The sequence below is a fragment of the Schistocerca serialis genome, chromosome 4, assembly GCF_023864345.2.
Source record: "Schistocerca serialis cubense isolate TAMUIC-IGC-003099 chromosome 4, iqSchSeri2.2, whole genome shotgun sequence".
Classification (NCBI taxonomy): Eukaryota; Metazoa; Arthropoda; class Insecta; order Orthoptera; family Acrididae; genus Schistocerca; species Schistocerca serialis.
In genome coordinates, this window is record NC_064641.1 from 88,368,487 (window position 1) to 88,388,245 (window position 19,759).

At 43.4% G+C, this 19,759-nt stretch overlaps 1 protein-coding gene across 1 annotated transcript; it reads left to right on the forward strand.

Moving 5' to 3' along the window:
- Positions 1–15,026: 15,026 nt before the first annotated feature.
- LOC126475384 (cuticle protein 18.7-like) lies at positions 15,027–18,811 on the forward strand. The gene is made up of 3 exons (XM_050103209.1): positions 15,027–15,163; positions 18,045–18,443; positions 18,539–18,811. The coding sequence occupies exons 1-3, from the start codon at positions 15,152–15,154 to the stop codon at positions 18,719–18,721; spliced, it is 594 nt and encodes a 197-aa protein (XP_049959166.1). The 5' UTR covers positions 15,027–15,151; the 3' UTR covers positions 18,722–18,811.
- Positions 18,812–19,759: the final 948 nt, after the last annotated feature.

Here is a 19,759-nt window from a genome sequence, read left to right on the forward strand (position 1 = left end):
AATACTCAAAGACTGGACGAACTAACGTATTGTAAGCTATTTCCTTTGTTGAAGGACTGCATCGCTTCAGGATTCTACCAATAAACCGCAATCTACAGTTCGCCTTACCCGTTACTTATGTAATCTGATCATTCCATTTCAGATCATTTTGAATAGTCACACTCAGATACTTCACGGATGTTACCGCTTCCAAAGACTGATCATTTATTTTGTACTCATGGGGATTTTCGCCTTGTTATACGCAGTAGGTTTTACTTTCTAATACTGAGAGATAACTATCAGTCATTACACCACGGATTTATTTTCTGCAAATTCTCATTGATTTATTCACAACTTTCGTGTGATACTACTTTCCTGTAGACTACAGCATCATCGGGAAACATTCTAAGGCCGCTGTCAATACCATCAACCAGATCGTTTATGTAAATCGTAAAAAGCAGAGGACACATTACGCTGTCCTGGGGCACACATGAAGTTACTCTTGTTTCTGTTGAAGTTACCCCGTTCAGGACGACATACTGCTCCCTGTCTGTTAGAAAACTTTCTATACAACCGCATATGTCATCGGATAGACAGTAAGTGAGCACATTTTGTAGCAATCGGCGGTGCGGAACTGAGTCGAACGCCCTTTGAAAGTCGAGAAATGTGGCATCAAGCTGGGAGCCGGTATCTAGAGCCTGTTGTAAATCATGCGCAAAGAGGACCAGCTGTGTCTCGCATGACCGCTGTCTCCTAAAACCGTGCTGGTTTCTGCAGATGAGCTTTCCACAGTCTAGAAAGGTCATTATGTCTGAACACAAAATATATTACATGATTCTACAACACAAACACCCAGTCCCCAAGTGAACAAAATCTCTGAGCCAGCCTGAAATAGAGCGCGGGACCCCTCCATGTAGAGGCCGCAAGGTCAGCCACTAGTCCTCGAACTGTGGACGCACCAGAGAGTTTTTTAGTCGGTGACGGGACGAGTGCCTGGCTAGAAAATCACAGAAGCGCTGTTAGTATTCGGTTTCTTCTACGATTAATATCCCGCAACACTGGCTGCAGTCTGGAACCGCATGACCGCTACGGTCGCAGGTTCGAATCCTGCCTCGGGCATGGATGTGTGTAATGTCCTTAGGTTTAAGTAGTTCTACGTTCTAGGGGACTGATGACCTCAGATGTTAAGTCCCATAGTGCTCAGAGCCATTTTGAACTGGCTGCAGGATGGGCGGTCCAAAGGAGAGCCCTCTCCTGCACTCTGCTTCTTCTGCTGAGCACAGTTAGTATCAGACTATAATATTAGTGCCCCAATGGTGGATAGACAAAGATATTGGCGTTAGTTTAAGTTAACTGTAGGTGATGGTTAATTTCATTTATTTCAGTCGCACTGTTATGCAGTTTTGAGATTGTCTTATTTGGAATTTTTCAAATAATTTCCGGTGTTTTGTGTGTACTTGAAATGATACCATTGTTCCGACAGTAGAGTCACTGGATACGTATTTTTCCCTCGTATTATTAAAGTATCCTAGGTTAATAATGGGATTCCATTTTTGGATATTCCGCATTTTGATTTGTGAGACGTGGTTTTCAAATATATTGACAAGCTTCTCTCTATGTCTTGCTATGTAACATATGGCCACTAACTATTCCAAATGCTCGAACGTTAGCTGCTATAGTTAAGTAGTCTTACTGAAAGAGCAGATCGTAAGTTATACAACTGAATGAATGCGTATATGTGTAACGAATTTCTATACATTTTACCCATTCCTGAATTTACTGGAGATGGTATTGTGGCGTCCCAAAACAGGTCCAAGCCACCAATATAGATTTGGTGTGGCCTGAGTGGCGCAATTAGGATGTTGACGATAATATTACTCGCTGTGTTTACCCCAATTAACATTTTTAATTGAGTCGAGAGGGAGTAGAACCTTCTTAGATCTTTTAGGGTTGATGTTAGGGAACAGATAAGGATCTTTAACAGGGACAGTGATCTGCCAAAGCAGAAAAATGATGACTCTTTGCCGGCCGCGGTAGCCGAGCTGTTCTAGGCGCTTCAGTCCGGAACCGCGCGACTGCTACGGTCGCAGGCTCGAATCCTGCCTCGGGCATGGATGTGTGTGATGTCCTTAGGTTAGTTTGGTTTAAGTAGTTCTAAGTTCTAGGTGACTAATGATTTAAGATGTTAAGTCCCGTAGTGCTCAGAGCCATTTTTGATAACTCTTTAAACAGATTTATCTACCATTAGAGATATTTATATGCGAGGTGTCTAAGCAGGAAATCCCTTGACCCATATCAAATCTACGCTTGGTACTAAATTTTTACTGTCAAATCACCTTTCTCTTATTATTCAGTCCTACTACTCATGGGCTTCCCACTATTTAGAGGCAAGAGTCACTCAAGCGTTTGTTCTAATCAATATAAAATTCTCTACCTGGAGGTCTGAGAAAACTGTAATTGTTGCCACTTCTTCTGACATCTACTCCATCAATGGTCAGTTAGTCTAGCTATTAACTCAATGCCCATTTGACCTAATTATTATAGTGCTGGCCCCTGGTTTTTCGTGGCACACAAGCACTATGCAGCTACTTGTTCCTACTAGCAAATGAAATTTGCATTCTGCTATTAGAGATAGATTGTTTTTGTTCAGCACTATTCAATGAAACGTGCTTCAGACATTCCTAAGTTTAGTCGCCCAGATCAGTACTGTCTTCTCGTCAATGAAGTACTACAGTTCCATTACTAGTTACTGTCATCCAAGTTGCTCGGGCCGTAGTTGTAACCTTGTACTTTATTACTGCCTTACTCCATTACTCCCTTAGTCTATTACTGATTTCATGTAGCCCATGGCTGTCCCTTTACACTCTTCTGAAGAACCTTTCTTCCACTCGGACCTGGTTGCACTTGACCTGCTTCATTATGTTTCTGGACCATTCCGTATCAACGTGATGGTCATAATTTTCCATCTACTGGCCAACATTCGGAGGTGTATTACTTCTATCACGTGCTTTGTCTTGACCTGGCGCTCCTTTGGCGTGTTGATAAGTATTAACTACGGGCTGTAGCCTTGACAGGCCTTCAAATGATATCAGATACTCAGCTGCCTCCAAATGCGTTATTGTTGACAATTATTCTTGTTTGCCTCATTGTTGTGTCGTCTGTTGGTAAACACACGTGTGTCTGACAAGAAGCTCTGTTGAAACACTTCCAACTATATTATGACAATTAATTAAAATATTCCTCGGTCGTGAAAGTGTAAATCTTGTGCACAAATCCACCTTGTGCTTGATGAGATGCTGCTACGGTTAAATGGTGTTTTCAAACTGCAGATCATACAATATAGTATTCAACGAATATCTGCAAGTGCATTGAATATCCCCTATTTTCACAAATTCTGAAATTACTATTGTGTAAATCTCGACCCCATCACTTTACAAGGCTCATCATCTTGAGTAAAATGACTGCCTATTTTTGTGAGGAAAAATGCTTTCAATTGCTGATTTCACTAACGTTATCTTTTTGTATCTTGACTGTGGAGACACTTCCAAGACTAGATGCACATCTCTGACATTCTTCATTGCTCTCTGGTCATTCGAACAATAGTAAATCGTAGAGTAAATTTTGTTGGGCTTCTACATCTGTTCACATATAAGTGATATGAGAGTTCTCTATTCTCTCCATTATGTAGCTCCCCATTTCCTAAAGCCAGGCTATGATATTTTCACCAGTTTACCTTACACTAGTGCCTAAAAAGGGACATTTATGAAGTGATTGTTTATAGAGCCCAGACGTCTAACAACAACCGTACCTCTCGACGCTGTAAATATGTGATAGTGGTGTGGGAGAGGTGCTTTTGATATTAGCGTGTTTGATAAATTAATATTGTGATTATCTAACCTCGCTCCATTCGAAATGTAAGCTACGTTGCACGACTCATTTTCTACTCTGTCCCCTTGTGATGCACCCAAAGTCCTAATGTGCGTGACACCTCACTCGCTTAATTTGAAAGTCACGTATCCTCTGTAACGTCACATTCTTCCTCCTCCTTTTCACACCCCTATCGCAGAGTAAGTCAATTTCACCCGAGTTATCCATTGCGCGTAAGAATTGTAAAATAATTTTAAGTATTGGGACGGTTTTCTAACATGAACCTAAATAATTTGGTGGACATGCGCAGTTGTGAATGTGACGTAGAAGAGTGAAAATGCAATCCCAAACGACCCCACAGGTTTGAATAGAGCCGCAAAAGTAATCTTAACGAGAAGTGTATCTTAAATAAAGTAAATAAATGCGCTGCAAATAAAACATTCACCTTTCACAATAATAGACGAGTAACCTACAACATTTACAAGAACTAAATGATAGTAACAACGGTATAAAACTTAAAAATACTCGTATATCAAGAGCGAACTAGCGCACTACCGCTCCTTCCCTTGTGACCTCTATATCGACTGTTAGCTTTAATCCAAGGTCCTTTTCTTCCTTCTCCTTAATTTTGCTTCGAATATTTACGAATATATATTTGTGAGTCTGTAATGTTCTGCGCGTCTCAGACTGCGAAGCTTTGCACTCATAGATACAAGATTCGTATACAGTGTGAAAAGAAACTTTGACGCAGTTTGTGTAGCTACGCTGTAGCTTTTCTTAACCTGTTTTACTCGAGAAGAGGGACGCCAGTGCAGTGAGCCGTCTTGATACAACCCTATCACAGCGTCTGTCAAATTATTTCATCATTCTTACAGTGTCACCATTCTTTCAATGTTTGTACGCTTTTAATTTAGACGAGATACAGCAAGTTCCATACAAACTACACGCAAAGTCTGTCCCCACAGAATTATAGCCGACTCCACAATATTTGGGTAAACAATAAAGTATGAAGTACCATCGGCCTTCGAATCTCATATTTTCCGGTAGACATACCGTTATAACGCCATTTATCAATCGGCATAGAGACTGTCAGTTGTCTCCGACACTGTTCTCATGTTCTGCAACGCCCGCCCAACATGTGATACGTATCTCAGCTTCCAACAGCGACTGCCACAGGGTTTCACTGAGATATTCACAATTGTTTATGATGAATAGTGAGTGTCAGGCAACACCTTACTGTCCTTGTTACTCCACTGCTTCTAGATACCGATCAAACTTTTCGTACGACAACGAAGCTCATAGTGAATAATACGGTAAACATGTAGATGGTTGTCTTTCTTAAACTAATACTTTGATTTACAAAGCTTCTTATGTTAGATAATGAATCTGGTTTCAATGCTAACTCTGGAATTTTGCGATTTTAAAGTACAGTACAGTTCATCAGATAAATTTTCTGTTCCCAAACAGCAAATAGCATTACCTTGAGATAACTGGTTCCAGTAACAGCAATGCTCCTACATATTTAGGAACACATTTAAAGTGATCTACAACGAAAAAAATTACATTTACTTTATATATTTTTGACGGAGGAGGACCCTTAATGCTTGCGGACACCGTGAAACTATTGGGATCATTTAGTCGAATAGCGCTGATATCTGGTGGAGTTCCACAGACAAGAACGTAGCGCTGCATTAATGTGTTGAAATATTTATTGTTTTCAGGCGTGCATGAAATATAATGTTTGCTTGCATGGCCGTCCTCCACAGCAGCCGTTATTTGTCAGTTATTATTTGTATCTTTCCTATTAAAGATGCTGTAATTTAAGAGCGTTTTACATCAAACGCATTTCGCTTTCACTTACAAAGCGTCATGAATGTTCATTATGTAAATATAGTACAGATAATACGTTTCTACATTTTCCCGTTTGTAGATTAAAAAGAGCTTTTCTTTACAGATTTGAAGTACAAAATATTTGCGCTGTTAATTAATCTTTTCTTTTTTATATGTTGTGAACTCGACAGGTTTTTTAGTCGTTGTTAGCGTAGGATGAAGTAGGAAATACCTTGCTTCCACTATCAGCATACGCGATTTCTCTGCTTCTAGAAACCCGCATTTTCTTTCGCATAATTTGCAGATTTTGCACTCAAATTTTATTGAAGCTTCATAAAAACTGTATCTATAGAAACATTACAGTGACTTTACCTTTTTGGTTCTCAGAGATTTTGCTTTTCCGTATTCATTTCTCTATCGTGTAGGTGATGAGTACTCCCAACTTTGTGAACTATTATTTCAATTGTTCAAGTACATTTTCGTATTCGTGTGTGTGTGTGTGTGTGTGTGTGTGTGTGAGTTAGTGAGAGAGAGAGACAGGCAGAATAAAACTATTTTCAGTGGTCTTAGAGGCAGTTGTCAGAGTCTTAAACTGGGCAAACGAAAATGAATACGTGTTAATGGAATGTATCCGAAACACCTTGACTTTGATGGCTGTTTTGTAATATTTGTTTGTCGTGCAGATAAACTTAATAAATGAAGATGCAAAATAGAAACGAAAGACTAAAAATAATAGAACCAACATATGGAAATGGAAACAGTACAAATCAAAAAAGAAGCCATTCCACATGTTGGTGAGTTATGTATATGGGGCAATTGAATGTAATGAGCGTATATCAAAGGAAAGAAAAAAAACTGAGGAGAAGCAATGGCTGCAAATGTTTTTGTTAAACTTAATAGAATTTTTAAAACCTGTGCCTCTATGTTTTAAATAGAATTTACAGTAGAATATATCAAGGAATTTGGTCATTGGATTCTAAACGTTAAGTACAGACTGAGGCATCGAGGACCAGTGAAGCTGAAAACCGTAAAAAAAAAAAATGGCTCTGAGCACTATGGGACTCAACATCTTAGGTCATAAGTACCCTAGAACTTAGAACTACTTAAACCTAACTAACCTAAGGACATCACACACACCCATGCCCGAGGCAGGATTCGAACCTGCGACCGTAGCAGTCCCGCGGTTCCGGACTGCAGCGCCAGAACCGAAAACCGTAACAATGGACTTAGAATGCATAATGATAATGATGAAGAACCAATACTGGGAAAAAGTGTCAAGAATTCTATCGTGTTCGAAAATGACTTGCCCAAGCGGGAAAGGCAAGCGAAGTAGATATCGCAGTTAAAGATTGCGTTTTTCAACGACATGAAATCTACATTCTTACTTTCAGCATTTCTGGTGCAAATTATTTAATTTGCAGCTGCATATGCGATTAATCAGACTTGTAGCTGTGTAGTGTCGGTTCCTTAGGTCAATAAACCAGCAGTCTAATGGCTTTTTTGTAGTATTAATTATGGTGACAGTGAAGGGAGAGTACTAAACCTGGTCGCACCGGTTAGTTGCTGTGGGGCACGAGAGGCTGTGGCTGTAAGTCGGCAGATGAGTTGTCATTGTGTTCCATTACTCTTTATATAGGACGGCAGGAATGTTTATAACAATAGCCTAGCGTATTATCACAAAGTGTGACGATCATTAACTCAAAGACAGCTTCTCTCCATATGAGGTAGAATGGAGACAGGTAATTTGTGGGTGCATCTTTATGTAAACGCCTTTTTTGTTCTCCCGAAATTAGTATCGTAAATTCTTGTCAATATCTGTAGCCTTTCTTTCCTCCTTCAAAACATGAAATGCAGAATCACTGCACATTTGAAGATGTTAACTTATTTCTGCAGATCTGGAGAATTATCATTGCGTGAGTGTATATTGTAAGTCGTAGAAAGACGAAGCAGAATAAAGTGTAACCATCTGAACTGAATGCTTGAAATTAACTAGTCACAAAAAAGGACAAAATGATGAAATAGAAAGAATAAATTATTAAAGGAATAAGTATAAAACCCTTGTCAGGAGAATGGGCTTTAAATGAAACATTGATAAAATATACAAAAATAGTGAACTACCAACTGGAAAGGGCAGAAAAAGAAACATTTGGCAGGTAAACTTTATTATATGTAACTCGGAATGACGAAGGTTTTAAGTGTACGAGCTGAAAAGTACTGCCTCCGAATTTTTGATGTGAAAACTCTTAGAGATTTTTGCATAAGACAAACGTTATTAACATTCTACATCTTTATTCTTCATGTCTGCATACTTGTATTTCTTTCTCAAAGTCGCCACCCTGGCGACGAACACATTTCTCCCAAAGAGAGACCATTTTGTTGATACCGTCACTGTAGAATGTTTGAATTTGTTAACGGAGCCACAACCTCATCTCTGCTTTCACCGCTTCATCAATACCTCGAAGTTGTTCTTTAAGTTTGGGAAACAGATGAATCTTTAATGTGGCCAAGTCGAGACTGCACGGAGGATAATCGATGACAGTGAACCCATTGCGTCAAATTGTTGTAGATGTCGCTCGTGTGTGATATGGCATTGTCATGTTAAAGGAAGGGTGGTCCTGGTGTGGACGAGCTGTTCGAATTCGAAACTTGATTACAGCGCGCTGCTTCTTACGCACCGACATAGTTACGTTTCATACCGCAACGTTATGCGGAGCCCTCTAGTGGCAAGAGCTACAAGTACCTAGACATGAAGAATGAAGATGTAGAAGGTTAATAAAGTTTGCTTACTTTAAAATGGTTTAAGAGCTTTTTCACTTGAAAAATTCGGAGCAAATACTATTTAGCACGCCCTCGTAATAGATCTACAGAAATGACAAAGTACAGACAAAATGATGGAAGTTGTAGGACAACATCCAAACGTATGGAAACTTCTGTCCATATGAAAAGTTACGTGGACGAGCAAATCATCGTGCGATATATTCTTAAATTTTCCTTTGGCTCAGAGGAAACGTAATAATAGCGCAGCGAAAGCAGCTCATTTGAAGCGTTTCTCCACCCTTGCATGAAATAAAGTACCAAGTGGTGAATTACTGTTGTCTGTAAAAGGGATGAGCGACTTATCACTATGAAGATCGCGTTTGAGACAATTGAATTAGTGGCCGGAGGACACACTTCATTATTATATCTGGAACCAGAATATTGATTTGATTTATTCTCTTTCTGGCTATTACTTAAATTGCTAGAAAAGAATGAACACTACTTCTCTTTCTGTGTAGAATGTGGGGTATGTAGGCGCTACGATCTGGAACCGCGCGACCGCTACGGTCGCAGGTTCGAATCCTGCCTCTGGCATGGATGTATGTGATGTCCTTAGGTTAGTTAGGTTTAAGTACACTGCTGGCCATCGTAAATGCAACACCCTGAAGGAAGCATCCGAATCAAGTGAAATTTACGCCATGGGTTTGCAGCGATGACACATGCAACTGATTAGAATTTCAGCGCAGACGCACATCACGCGCGCCTGTGGCGCCACCTCATACCGCCATTTAAGGCTTGGCGATTTCGACGAGTGTACGTTCGGCACGTGTGTTTACCTTGTGGTTGTTTCACAAGACGATCAGTTATGCCTCGTAGACAACAGCGAACATCGTTTGATCAAGTATCCGAGTTCGACAGAGGAAGGATAGTGGCTTACCGAGATTGTGGATTATCATACAGAGAAATCGCTAGTCTTGTTGGACGAAACCAAACAACTGTAATGCGGATATGTGGCCGTTGGATGCAGGAGGGTACGACGGACCGACGTGGTCGATCGCATTCACTTCGGTGCACCACTGCACGTGCTGATAGGCAAATTGTGCGCATGGCAGTGACGGATCGCTCAGTGACATCCCGAACCATAGCACAGCACATTGCGTCTGTAACGCATCATCCAGTGTCTGCGCGTACCATTCGACGCCGTTTACAGCAGAGTGGTCCGTCCGCAAGACGCCCATTGCTTCGTCTACCATTGACGCAGAACCACAGACGTCTCCGTCGCCAATGGTGTGATGACAGACGGATGTGGACGGCAGAATGGAATGACGTTGTCTTTACTGACGAGGCACACTTCTGTCTGCAGCACCACGATGGTCGGATTCCAGTGTGGAGACACCGTGGAGAGAGGATGCTGGACAGCTGCATTATGCACCGCCACACTGGTCTTGCACCGGGTATTATCATATGGGGCGGTATTGGATATTACTCTCGCACGCCTCTAGTACGCATTGCCGGTACTTTAAATAGCCGGCGCTACATATTCGAGGTGCTGGAGCCAGTTGTCCTTCCTTACCTTCAGGGCTCGGCCACAGCCATATTTCAACAGGATAATGCGCGACCACACGTGGCACGCATTGTCCAAAGGTTCTTCGTGAATAACCAGATTGAATTGCTTCCCTGGCCGGCTCGCTCTCCGGATCTTTCGCCGATAGAAAACATGTCGTCCATGGTTGCTCAACGAGTGACCCAGATTACATCCCCAGTTGCCACACCAGATGATCTTCGGCAACGTGTGGAAGCTGCTTGGGCTGCTGTACCCCAGGAACATATCCAACGTCTCTTTGACTCAATGCCGAGACGTGTGGCAGAGGTGATCTCCAACAATGGCGGCTACTCTGGCTACTGATTCTGGCAGGAACCACATGTCACAGACGTCTGTAAACTTAATCATCTGATACTTGGTCAACATGTTATCTACAAAATAAATTTTGTTGTGCTACCTATTGTCTTTCTTGGTGTTGCATTTACGGTGGCCAGCAGTGTAGTTCTAAGTTCTAGGGGACTGATGACCTCAGATGTTAAGTCCCATAGTGCTCAGAGCTATTTGAACCATTTATAACGCTCTGTATCTAACCTAGAGACGAGTACACAGACCACAAAATCTGCGTATCATGTGAGCTAATTTTTTCCTATCGAGTCGTCCGTTTTCTGAGATAAAGTAACCAGTACTATATTCGTTTATAAAATGCCAAGCGAGTCTAATAATTACTGCAACTGGATGTGCCTTTGAAAGTGTGAATAAGAAGTGCATACTTTTATAATACAAACCTTTGGGAAACATGTTAATGTCAGCAGCAAAATTAAATTCTTTGGTCACGGCACAGAGAGTGTAGTATGTTTTGTCTTCTACTTACAAAACATCGGTTACAGGGGCTGGACATTATCGTGTTCAAAACGGTATAGGAAACCCGTTGGCACTCAAATCAGCTTCCATTCGGCTCTCCCGTATGGTTTTTACGGAAATGTTACAGCATTCATCATACCAAATGTGCCACGTTCAGGTAACTATGATGGAGCTAGATAGAGATCACGAACCCTTCTTACTAAAGTGTACCACAACGGCTCAATCATTTCCATCTGGTGACTTTGGTGGCCAAAGCAGGTGCGACAATTCAACCTAGTGCTCACTAAACGAGTTACGGACCATGCGATCTCTGTGGAAAACAGCTCTGTCGCCTTGAAACAAGCACACTATCTCCGTTTGGGAACAAGCATTGTACCATGGGGGTGGACGTGATCAGCCAAAATGGCCACATAATCCTTGGCAGGTATGTCATCTTACAGAGTAACCACGGGGCCCATGGACTACCACGATATGGCATAGCGAATCATCAGCGAAACCCCGCTTTGTTTCAGTCTTCGGAATTACATCGACATCTACATCTACGTGATTACTCTGCAATTCACATTTAACTGCTTGGCAGAGGGTTCGTCGAACCACAATCATACTATCTCTTTACCATTCCACTCCCGAACAGCGCGCGGGAAAAACGAACACCTAAACTTTTCTATTCGAGCTCTGATTTCTCTTATTTTGTTTTGATGATCATTCATACCTATGTTGGTTGGGCTCAACAAAATATTTTGGCATTCGGAAGAGAAAGTTGGTGACGGAAATTTCGTAAATAGATCTCGCCGCGGCGAAAAACGTCTTTGCTTTAATGACTTCCATCCCAACTCGCGTATCATAAGTGCCACACTCTCTCCCCTATTACGTGATAATACAAAACGAGCTGCCCTTTTTTGCACCCTTTCGATGTCCTCCGTCAATCCCACCTGTTAAGGATCCCACACCACGCAGCAATATTCTAACAGAGGACGAATGAGTGTAGTGTAAGCTGTCTCTTTAGTGGACTTGTTGCATCTTCTAAGTGTCCTGCCAATGAAACGCAACCTTTGGCTCGCCTTCCCCACAATATTATCTATGTGGTCTTTCCAACTGAAGTTGTTCGCAATTTTAACACCCAGGTACTTAGTTGAATTGACAGCCTTGAGAATTGTACTATTTATCGAGTAATCGAATTCCAACGGATTTCTTTTGGAACTCATGTGGATCACCTCACACTTTTCGTTATTTAGCGTCAACTGCTACCCGTCACACCATACAGCAATCTTTTCTAAATTGCTTTAAACTCTGATAGAGGTTGAAACATTATCATCCGCCAGGGTAGCCGAGAGCGCTAACGCGCTGTTTCCTGAACTCGGGTAGGCGCGCCGGCCCCGGATCGAATCCGCCCGGCGGATTAACGACGAGGTCCGATGTGCCGGCCAGACTGGATGTGGTTTTTAGGCGGTTTTCCATGTCCCGCTTAGTGAATACCGGGCTGGTCCCCCTGTTCTGCCTCCGTTACACGGCTCGCAGACATCTGAACACTTTCACACTATTCCATGGATTACACTCGAGGCAGACAGTTGGGGTACGCTAATTTCGTCCCGGGGGTGCAGGGTGACGGCAGGATGGGCATCCAGCCACCCCTTAACCATTAACTTGCCAAATCCGATTAACGATGACTGACCCTGCGTAACTGTGGGACAAGGCTCAAGTGATAGAATAGAGGTTGAACCATTGTCCAGGCTTTATTGTGTCGGTACCGCATTCTCCTATTGTTTTCATCACTGATAAGTGGTTTTGGGATTCCAGCTTACCCTGAAATTCCCCTCTTACACAGTTCCCTCCCTCCATCTTATTTTGGGTGGTAACTGTGTTCGCGAGTGCGACATTCAGCTCTGCAGTGAATTTTGCAGCTGTTGGACCCTTATTTTTCCTTACATTCCTCTTCAATGACCGTCCATAAGGAATCACATTTTCATCAGCTCTGTAAACCAGCGGATGACGTTTTCCCGCTTTCCCTATAAGCGGTGCAAATCTTCCGTATGGTACCTCTTGAAACACCAAACACTCCCTTCGTTACGGAAGCGTCCACCAGACGATCACCAATAATTTGCCAGCGTTCGAATCACTCAGCTCCGACATGAGCATTCACAACTACATAGGACTTTGCTCTGATCTCAACTTACACTTGCAATCTAATGAGGGCATTCCACAAGTGCCGCTCGTAGTCAAACGCAACAGCGCAACCTGCAGGCTAAGCTGGCATCTGCATTCATGTTCAAGCAGGTATTTCCCGTGATGTTTCCATATTTATGTTCAACCCCTGCACATAATCACAGTTACAACTAACCGATGTAATTATAGTCTTCTAACTGCTGCATGACGGCATCAGTGTTTTCTCGATTCCCGTTTCAACATACTCTTATCTTTTCGTATGAATACTTAATAAAGGATTTACGTGCGTTTTAAATACGTCTCGTACTACCAACTGTTAAACATAGCCGGCCGGTGTGGCCGTGTGGTTCTAGGCGCTTCAGTCTGGAACCGAGTGACCGCTACGGTCGCAGGTTCGAATCCTGCCTCGGGCATGGATGCGTCTGATGTCCTTAGGTTAGTTAGGTTTAAGTAGTTCTAAGTTCTAGGGGACTGATGACCACAGATGTTAAGTCCCATAGTGCTCAGAGCCATTTGAACCATTAAATATAAATAAATATTAATACTTTGTAGTAGTTCATCTGGCCGTAGATCAGTCAAGATTTTAGTACACCACAATGATAGAAGGCTTGCTCAGTCATGAAACGCTCTCTCTTTTGATCAGTCTTGTATAAAACGTGAACACCATCATTTAAGTTATGAAATAAGCAAACTTTCTGTGTCCTCTTTCATTTTCTTGTATTGTTATTATTATATACTATTTAAAAACTCTGTTTATGTCTGAGACCCGCCAGAAGCCATCATAACATATCTAAATAAAAATACAGCAAGCGGAATGTAACGTTCCCGTTGAGCCGTCAACGTAAGTAACATAATGACAACTAGCTGGTCGAAACCAGTAACTGAACATTGAGTCACTTCTGTGATGTGAGAGTCAAGTTTCTGCTGTTGACATCCTGGCCGGCCGCTGTGACCGAACGGTTCTACGCGCTTCAGTCTGGAACTGCGCGACCGCTACGATCGCAGGTTCGAATCCGGCCTCGGGCATGGATGTGTGTGATGTCCTTCGGTTAGTTAGGTTTAAGTAGTTCTAAGTCTAGGGGACTGATGATCTCAGATGTTAAGTCCCATAAAGCCTAGAGCCATTTGAACCAATGACATCCTGCTGTAAAACATTCTCTGTTTTCTTGAATTAGCAAATCTGAGCAAACTCACTAACTTTCTATGAAATTCTCTTCCATCATCGTCAGGAACAACTGACAGTCAATTTAATTTTACTCGAATTTGATGTGGTAAGGAAACTGAAAATGTTTCATACTTTAATAATTGTTGTCGCTAGAGAATAATGATGTTAATTAGTGAGTCACATAGTCTCTGTTGACAATCTGTCATTTTTCATTAGGTCTCCTTTACGTTGATGAACTAAAAACAATACATAGTACATGTATCAGCAGCGAGTGTGGTATGACGTGGTTTTCCTCCGATGTTAACGAAAATAAATGAAGAAAATGTGGGACAAAATGGTTCAAATGGCTCTGAGCACTATGCGACTTAACTTCTGAGGTCATCAGTCGCCTAGAACTTAGAACTCATTAAACCTAACTAACCTAAGGACATCACACACATCCATGCCCGAGGCAGGATTCGAACCTGCGACCGTAGCTGTCATGCGGTTCCAGACTGGAACGCCTAGAACCGCACGGCCACACCGGCCGGCAAATGTAGGATAAACTACTTCCTTTGTTAGCCATTATACGCTTCCATATAAAGTATGTTTCCAGACTGAAGCGCTGCTGAAGGTAGTATCGATCTACAACTATGCCCTTGTGTGAGGATAACTTCATTGCAGACGCCGTGAACGTAAATATGTGCTGGAACTTTGCTTAGTAAAACGATGGTCCCTGTAACATGGAAGTTCCGTGTAGCAAGGTAGAAGCAGAAGCTGTTGCACTGCCGAGTATTGCATCAGACAGTTTGAAGAGGGGATGTCGGACGAGGAGGTTACCGCCGTGGTAGAGGGCACCGCCCATCGCCGAAGACCACGCGGTCTCGTAGCAGTCCGAGGCGGCAGGATGTGGCGGGGAAGACGAGGCCGGCCCCCGCTATATAAGCCGCCGGCCAGCCACGCACTGGGCAGGAACAGTTCAGTCCGAAGCAGCAGCAGCAGAAGACATGAAGGTCCTGGTGAGTAGCCGACAGCAAGTTATGCACGTCGTCGTGACACCTGTCAGAGACACGATCATACGGAGTACCTCCCCAAGTACGTGATGGGCTTGAGGAATATTCGACTAATAGGACCCAGTACGATATACTGGAATGCGGAAGTTCCACAGAAACGATAGCAACGTCGTGTATGCCCCAAGGCAGTGTACACCTCCTCCTCTGTCAGAAGAGGGCTCGGAAGACGCAAGGTACCGACCAACCGCCGTGTCGTCCTGTCTATCGGTTCCCAAAGCAGTGCACAGGGACCTCTAATGTTTCCAAAATTATAAACAGCTTATCAAATAGGATCAAGAGCATGGTAAGACTGTTCGGTAAGGGTGCGGCTAAACACAGGGAAGTAGCGTAGTTGGACGGCCATAAGAAATTGCAGAACGATTAGGAAAAATGTACACTATGTGTAATGAATGGTAGCTCTATTTCAATGTAAGATAACTCCTATAACAAAGAAAGGTTGAGGTATTATCTGATAACAGGATGAATATCTCGAGCACGCCAGATCTTATGAATACTTTAGAGTATCACTAAATGCAACGAATATGTTCATTCAGTGTCAGGGAAAATGAATGAAGTACTTACATTTGTTGGGGAAATAATCACTCCATCTGTAAAGGAAAGCACACATACGACACTAAAGTGACCAGTTCTAGAGTACTGTTCCAGTGTCTGAAACCCTTATCAAATAGACTTGACACTGCACTAATTCGGGAACATTCTGCAAGGACCGTAAAAGGCCGGTATAGTTCATATGAAAGTGTAAAAGAAATGCTTGGGGAACCTGAATAAGAATTCTTGGAGAAAGTCGACGGCGCTCACGTTAAACCCTTTTGGGTAAATTTAGAGATTCCGTTTTCGAAACAGACTACACGACCATCATGGTGCAGCCAAATTATTAGAATAAGATAAGAGATATTAGGGTGCGCAGGGAGACATACAGACCGCTGTTATTCGCTCGCTCAGTGCGTAAGTGAATAAGGAAAGGAGGCAATAAAGGTAAGATGTGCTCCTCGTCACGCACTTCACAGTGGATTTCGGTGCACACACGTGGATGTAGATACAGAGAACAGTGGAAGTAGCCTCTCCACTGATGAGACAAACAGATTACATTCCGAAATACTAGTGTCTAATTAGCTCTGCGTAACGTACAGCGCTGCTACTATATTGTTAACTGGAAAAACAGGTTCCTTTGTATCACAAAGGAGAGACAATAGTACGTAATAGACCTGATTTTAGTCTCACGAGGAATTTTATTAGGCTTGGACACCATTAGGAAGATATAATGTCTTAATAACAACAATGTTTCATTTTTATTTTCGGCCATAGTGGCTACGTTTGTGAACCGTGACTGTGTGGGATAATTATTTATTTGTAATTTCTGCTTCCAGTCACTGTTTTGGCTGGTAGCAGAAATTACAAATAAATAATGTTTCATTTTTTGTCTTGCTCGAGTCCTATGAATTCATATTGACGCAAACAGTTTCAATAATATAATTACGGCACAACTTCGAGTAGTTCAACGTTTCAGATCTATGTTTCTATCACCGTGACGATGATCTGTGTTCCAAGTTGTTGCGGAAGAATTGTGCAGTGATACTATACAGGAGTAATCATAACGGTGTACTACATCTACATACATACTCCGCAATCGACCATACGGTGCGTGGCGGGGGGTACCTCGTACCATAACTAGCATCTTCTCTCCCTGTTCCACTCCCAAACAGAACAAGGGAAAAATGACTGCCTATATGCCTCTGTACGAGCCCTAATCTCTCTTATCTTATCTTTGTAGTCTTTCTGCGAAATATAGGTTGGCGGCAGTAAAACCGTATTGCAGTCAGCCTCAAATGCTGGTTCTCTAAATTTCCTCAGTAGCGATTCACGAAAAGAACGCCTCCTTTCCTCCAGAGACTCCCACCCGAGTTCCTGAAGCATTTCCGTAACACTGGCGTGATGATCAAACCTACCAGTAACAAATCTAGCAGCCAGTATCTGAATTGTTTCTATGTCCTCCCTCAATCCGACCTGATAGGGATCCGAAACGCTCGAGCAGTACTCAAGAATAGGTCGTATTAGTGTTTCATAAGCGGTCTCCTTTACAGATGAACCACATCTTCCCAAAATTCTACCACAGTTATGCTAACACTGTATAACTGTCCACGGCTCGTGGTCTTGCGGTAGCGTTCTCGCTTCCCGAGCACGGGGTCCTGGGTTCGATTCCCGGCGGGTGTCTTTCATCATCATTTCATCCTCATTCACTCGCAAGTCGCCGTAGTGGCGTTAAAGAACTTGTGGAGCAGTGGCCGAACCACCCCGGGAGGGGTCCCCTGGCCACCAATGCCATACGCTCATTATTATTACTGTATAACTATCAGTTTCGAAGGATACTGTCCTGAACGTATCACGCGAGTTTCACGTTGTATAAATAAGTATTTCGTCACATTAAAGATCACAAGTATAGGTGGAAGGCCCTATCAGGTGCAGAAAGGTAGATCTGAAGTTGTGCGATTAAAAATTTATATGGTTAAGTCGTGTAGTTTGCTTGCCCATAAATCTAAGGAACAGGTGACACATAGGACATTTTAAATCTCTGAGTAGACGAAATTTTACAAAACTGATGAAACATTTAAATATTTTATTACTCAAGAGGGCGGTTTTCTTCAATACTCTAGGGGTTCAGAGTGTTTGTTTTCCTTATAGAGCATCCTAGTTCGAGTCATGGTATTGCCAGGCAGTTTTAATTAATGAAAAGTGTAGAAGTAAGTTTCTGAACCTATAAACACAGCAATACAATAAGTACCCGGCTTCTAGAGAGTTCAACGATGACTAATGCATACGCTGTCTGCAGGTGATCCTGAGCTCTGTGTTGGCTGTGGCCCTGGCCAAGCCCGGCTACCTGGGTCTGGGTCTGGGGGTTCCCGCCGCCATCCCGGTGCCCGCCGACGCCCCCGACGTGGCCGTGGCTAAGGCGGCGCACCTGGCGACGCAGGCGGCGGAGGCGGCGCGCAACACGCTGGGCGTGCCCGTGGCCTCCGTCGTGCCCGCCGACGAGCCCCACGTGGCCGTCGCCAAGGCGGCGCACCTCAACATCCAGGCCGCCGAGGCCGCCCGCAACACACTGGGCGTGCCCGCCATCGCCGCCGCCCCCATCATCGCCGCCGCTCGCTACGCCGTGGCCGGCCCCGTCATCGCTGGGCCCGCCAACATCGTGATCGGACCTGGCGGCGTTCCCCTGGACACTCCTGAGGTATGTACTTCTACACCATTTCCTTTCCCCCTTCTGAACAGTATACACACCATATAGTGAGATGACGTTGCTGACAAGGCGTTCTCCCTTTACAGGTGGCCAGCGCCAAGGCTGCCCACGCTGTGGCCCACGCTCAGTCCGCAGCCCTGGCCGCCGCCACCCCCGCAGACCCCGTGTCTGGGCTGCCCCTGGCCGCCATCTACGCTGCCGGCATCCCCGCCATCCACCACGCTGACGCCATCGCCCACCTCCAGTACAAAGCTGCCCTGCTCGGCTGAAGGACCTGATCTGCGACTGTCTCAATCTATCAGTCGAACCCAGATGTTGTACAAATTATTTTTGCAATAAACTGAGTTCCAAAATCACAAGTACTTTATTTTTATTCTTTACCTCTCCGCCGGCCGAAGTGGCCATGCGGTTAAAGGCGCTGCAGTCTGGAACCGCAAGACCGCTACGGTCGCAGGTTCGAATCCTGCCTCGGGCATGGATGTTTGTGATGTCCTTAGGTTAGTTAGGTTTAACTAGTTCTAAGTTCTAGGGGACTAATGACCTCAGGAGTTGAGTCCCATAGTGCTCATGTCTGACTAGTCTGGATAACATGAATGTGACTCCAGAAATATCAGGAACCGAAAAAGATTTTTCTATTGTGTCAATCTCCACAACAGGTCTGCGTCATGCTCACAACGAATTCTATGCCTTTGTTAGCTCTGAATAGCTGGCATGCAATTGCACCATATTATCATCCTTGGCAAGAAACTGGTCTTTTAGAACATCATCATAGGTATTGTTTTATTTGTTTATTCCATATTCACTTCCCATTCTTGCATCAACTCACAGAACATGTTCAAGATGAGTCTTCCTGTCCCTGATACCCTGGAGATAATCTTGTACTATCTTTGTAGGCGAAGGCACTTCTAAGCAATGCAGCATGCCCTCGCAATTATCGAACCAGAAACACTAGAAAAGTATGGCACAGTCCTATGCCCAGTGTATTAAGATGATGCAGCAAAGCACCCAAATGGATTTTCAAGAGACTGGCAATGGGTGTGCTGGCGGCTGTGGCCGAGCGGTTCTAGGCGCTTCAGTCTGGAACCGCGCTGCTGCTACGGTCGCAGGTTCGACTCCTGCCCCAGCATGGATGTGTGTGATGTCCTGAGGTTAGTTAGGTTTAAGTAATTCTAAGTCTAGGGAACTCATGACCTCAGATGTTCCCATACTGCTCAGGGCCATTTGAACCATTTGACAATGAGTATACAAGCTTACACATTTATATCGGAGTGTTAAACAGTTTTGCTTAGACTGCAGATTAAACCAAT

Bases quoted from the DNA above. Each gene is read 5' to 3' on its own strand.
- LOC126475384 (XM_050103209.1), top strand. The intron at 18,444-18,538 runs GTATGTACTTCT...CTCCCTTTACAG, and splicing joins TTCCCCTGGACACTCCTGAG to GTGGCCAGCGCCAAGGCTGC.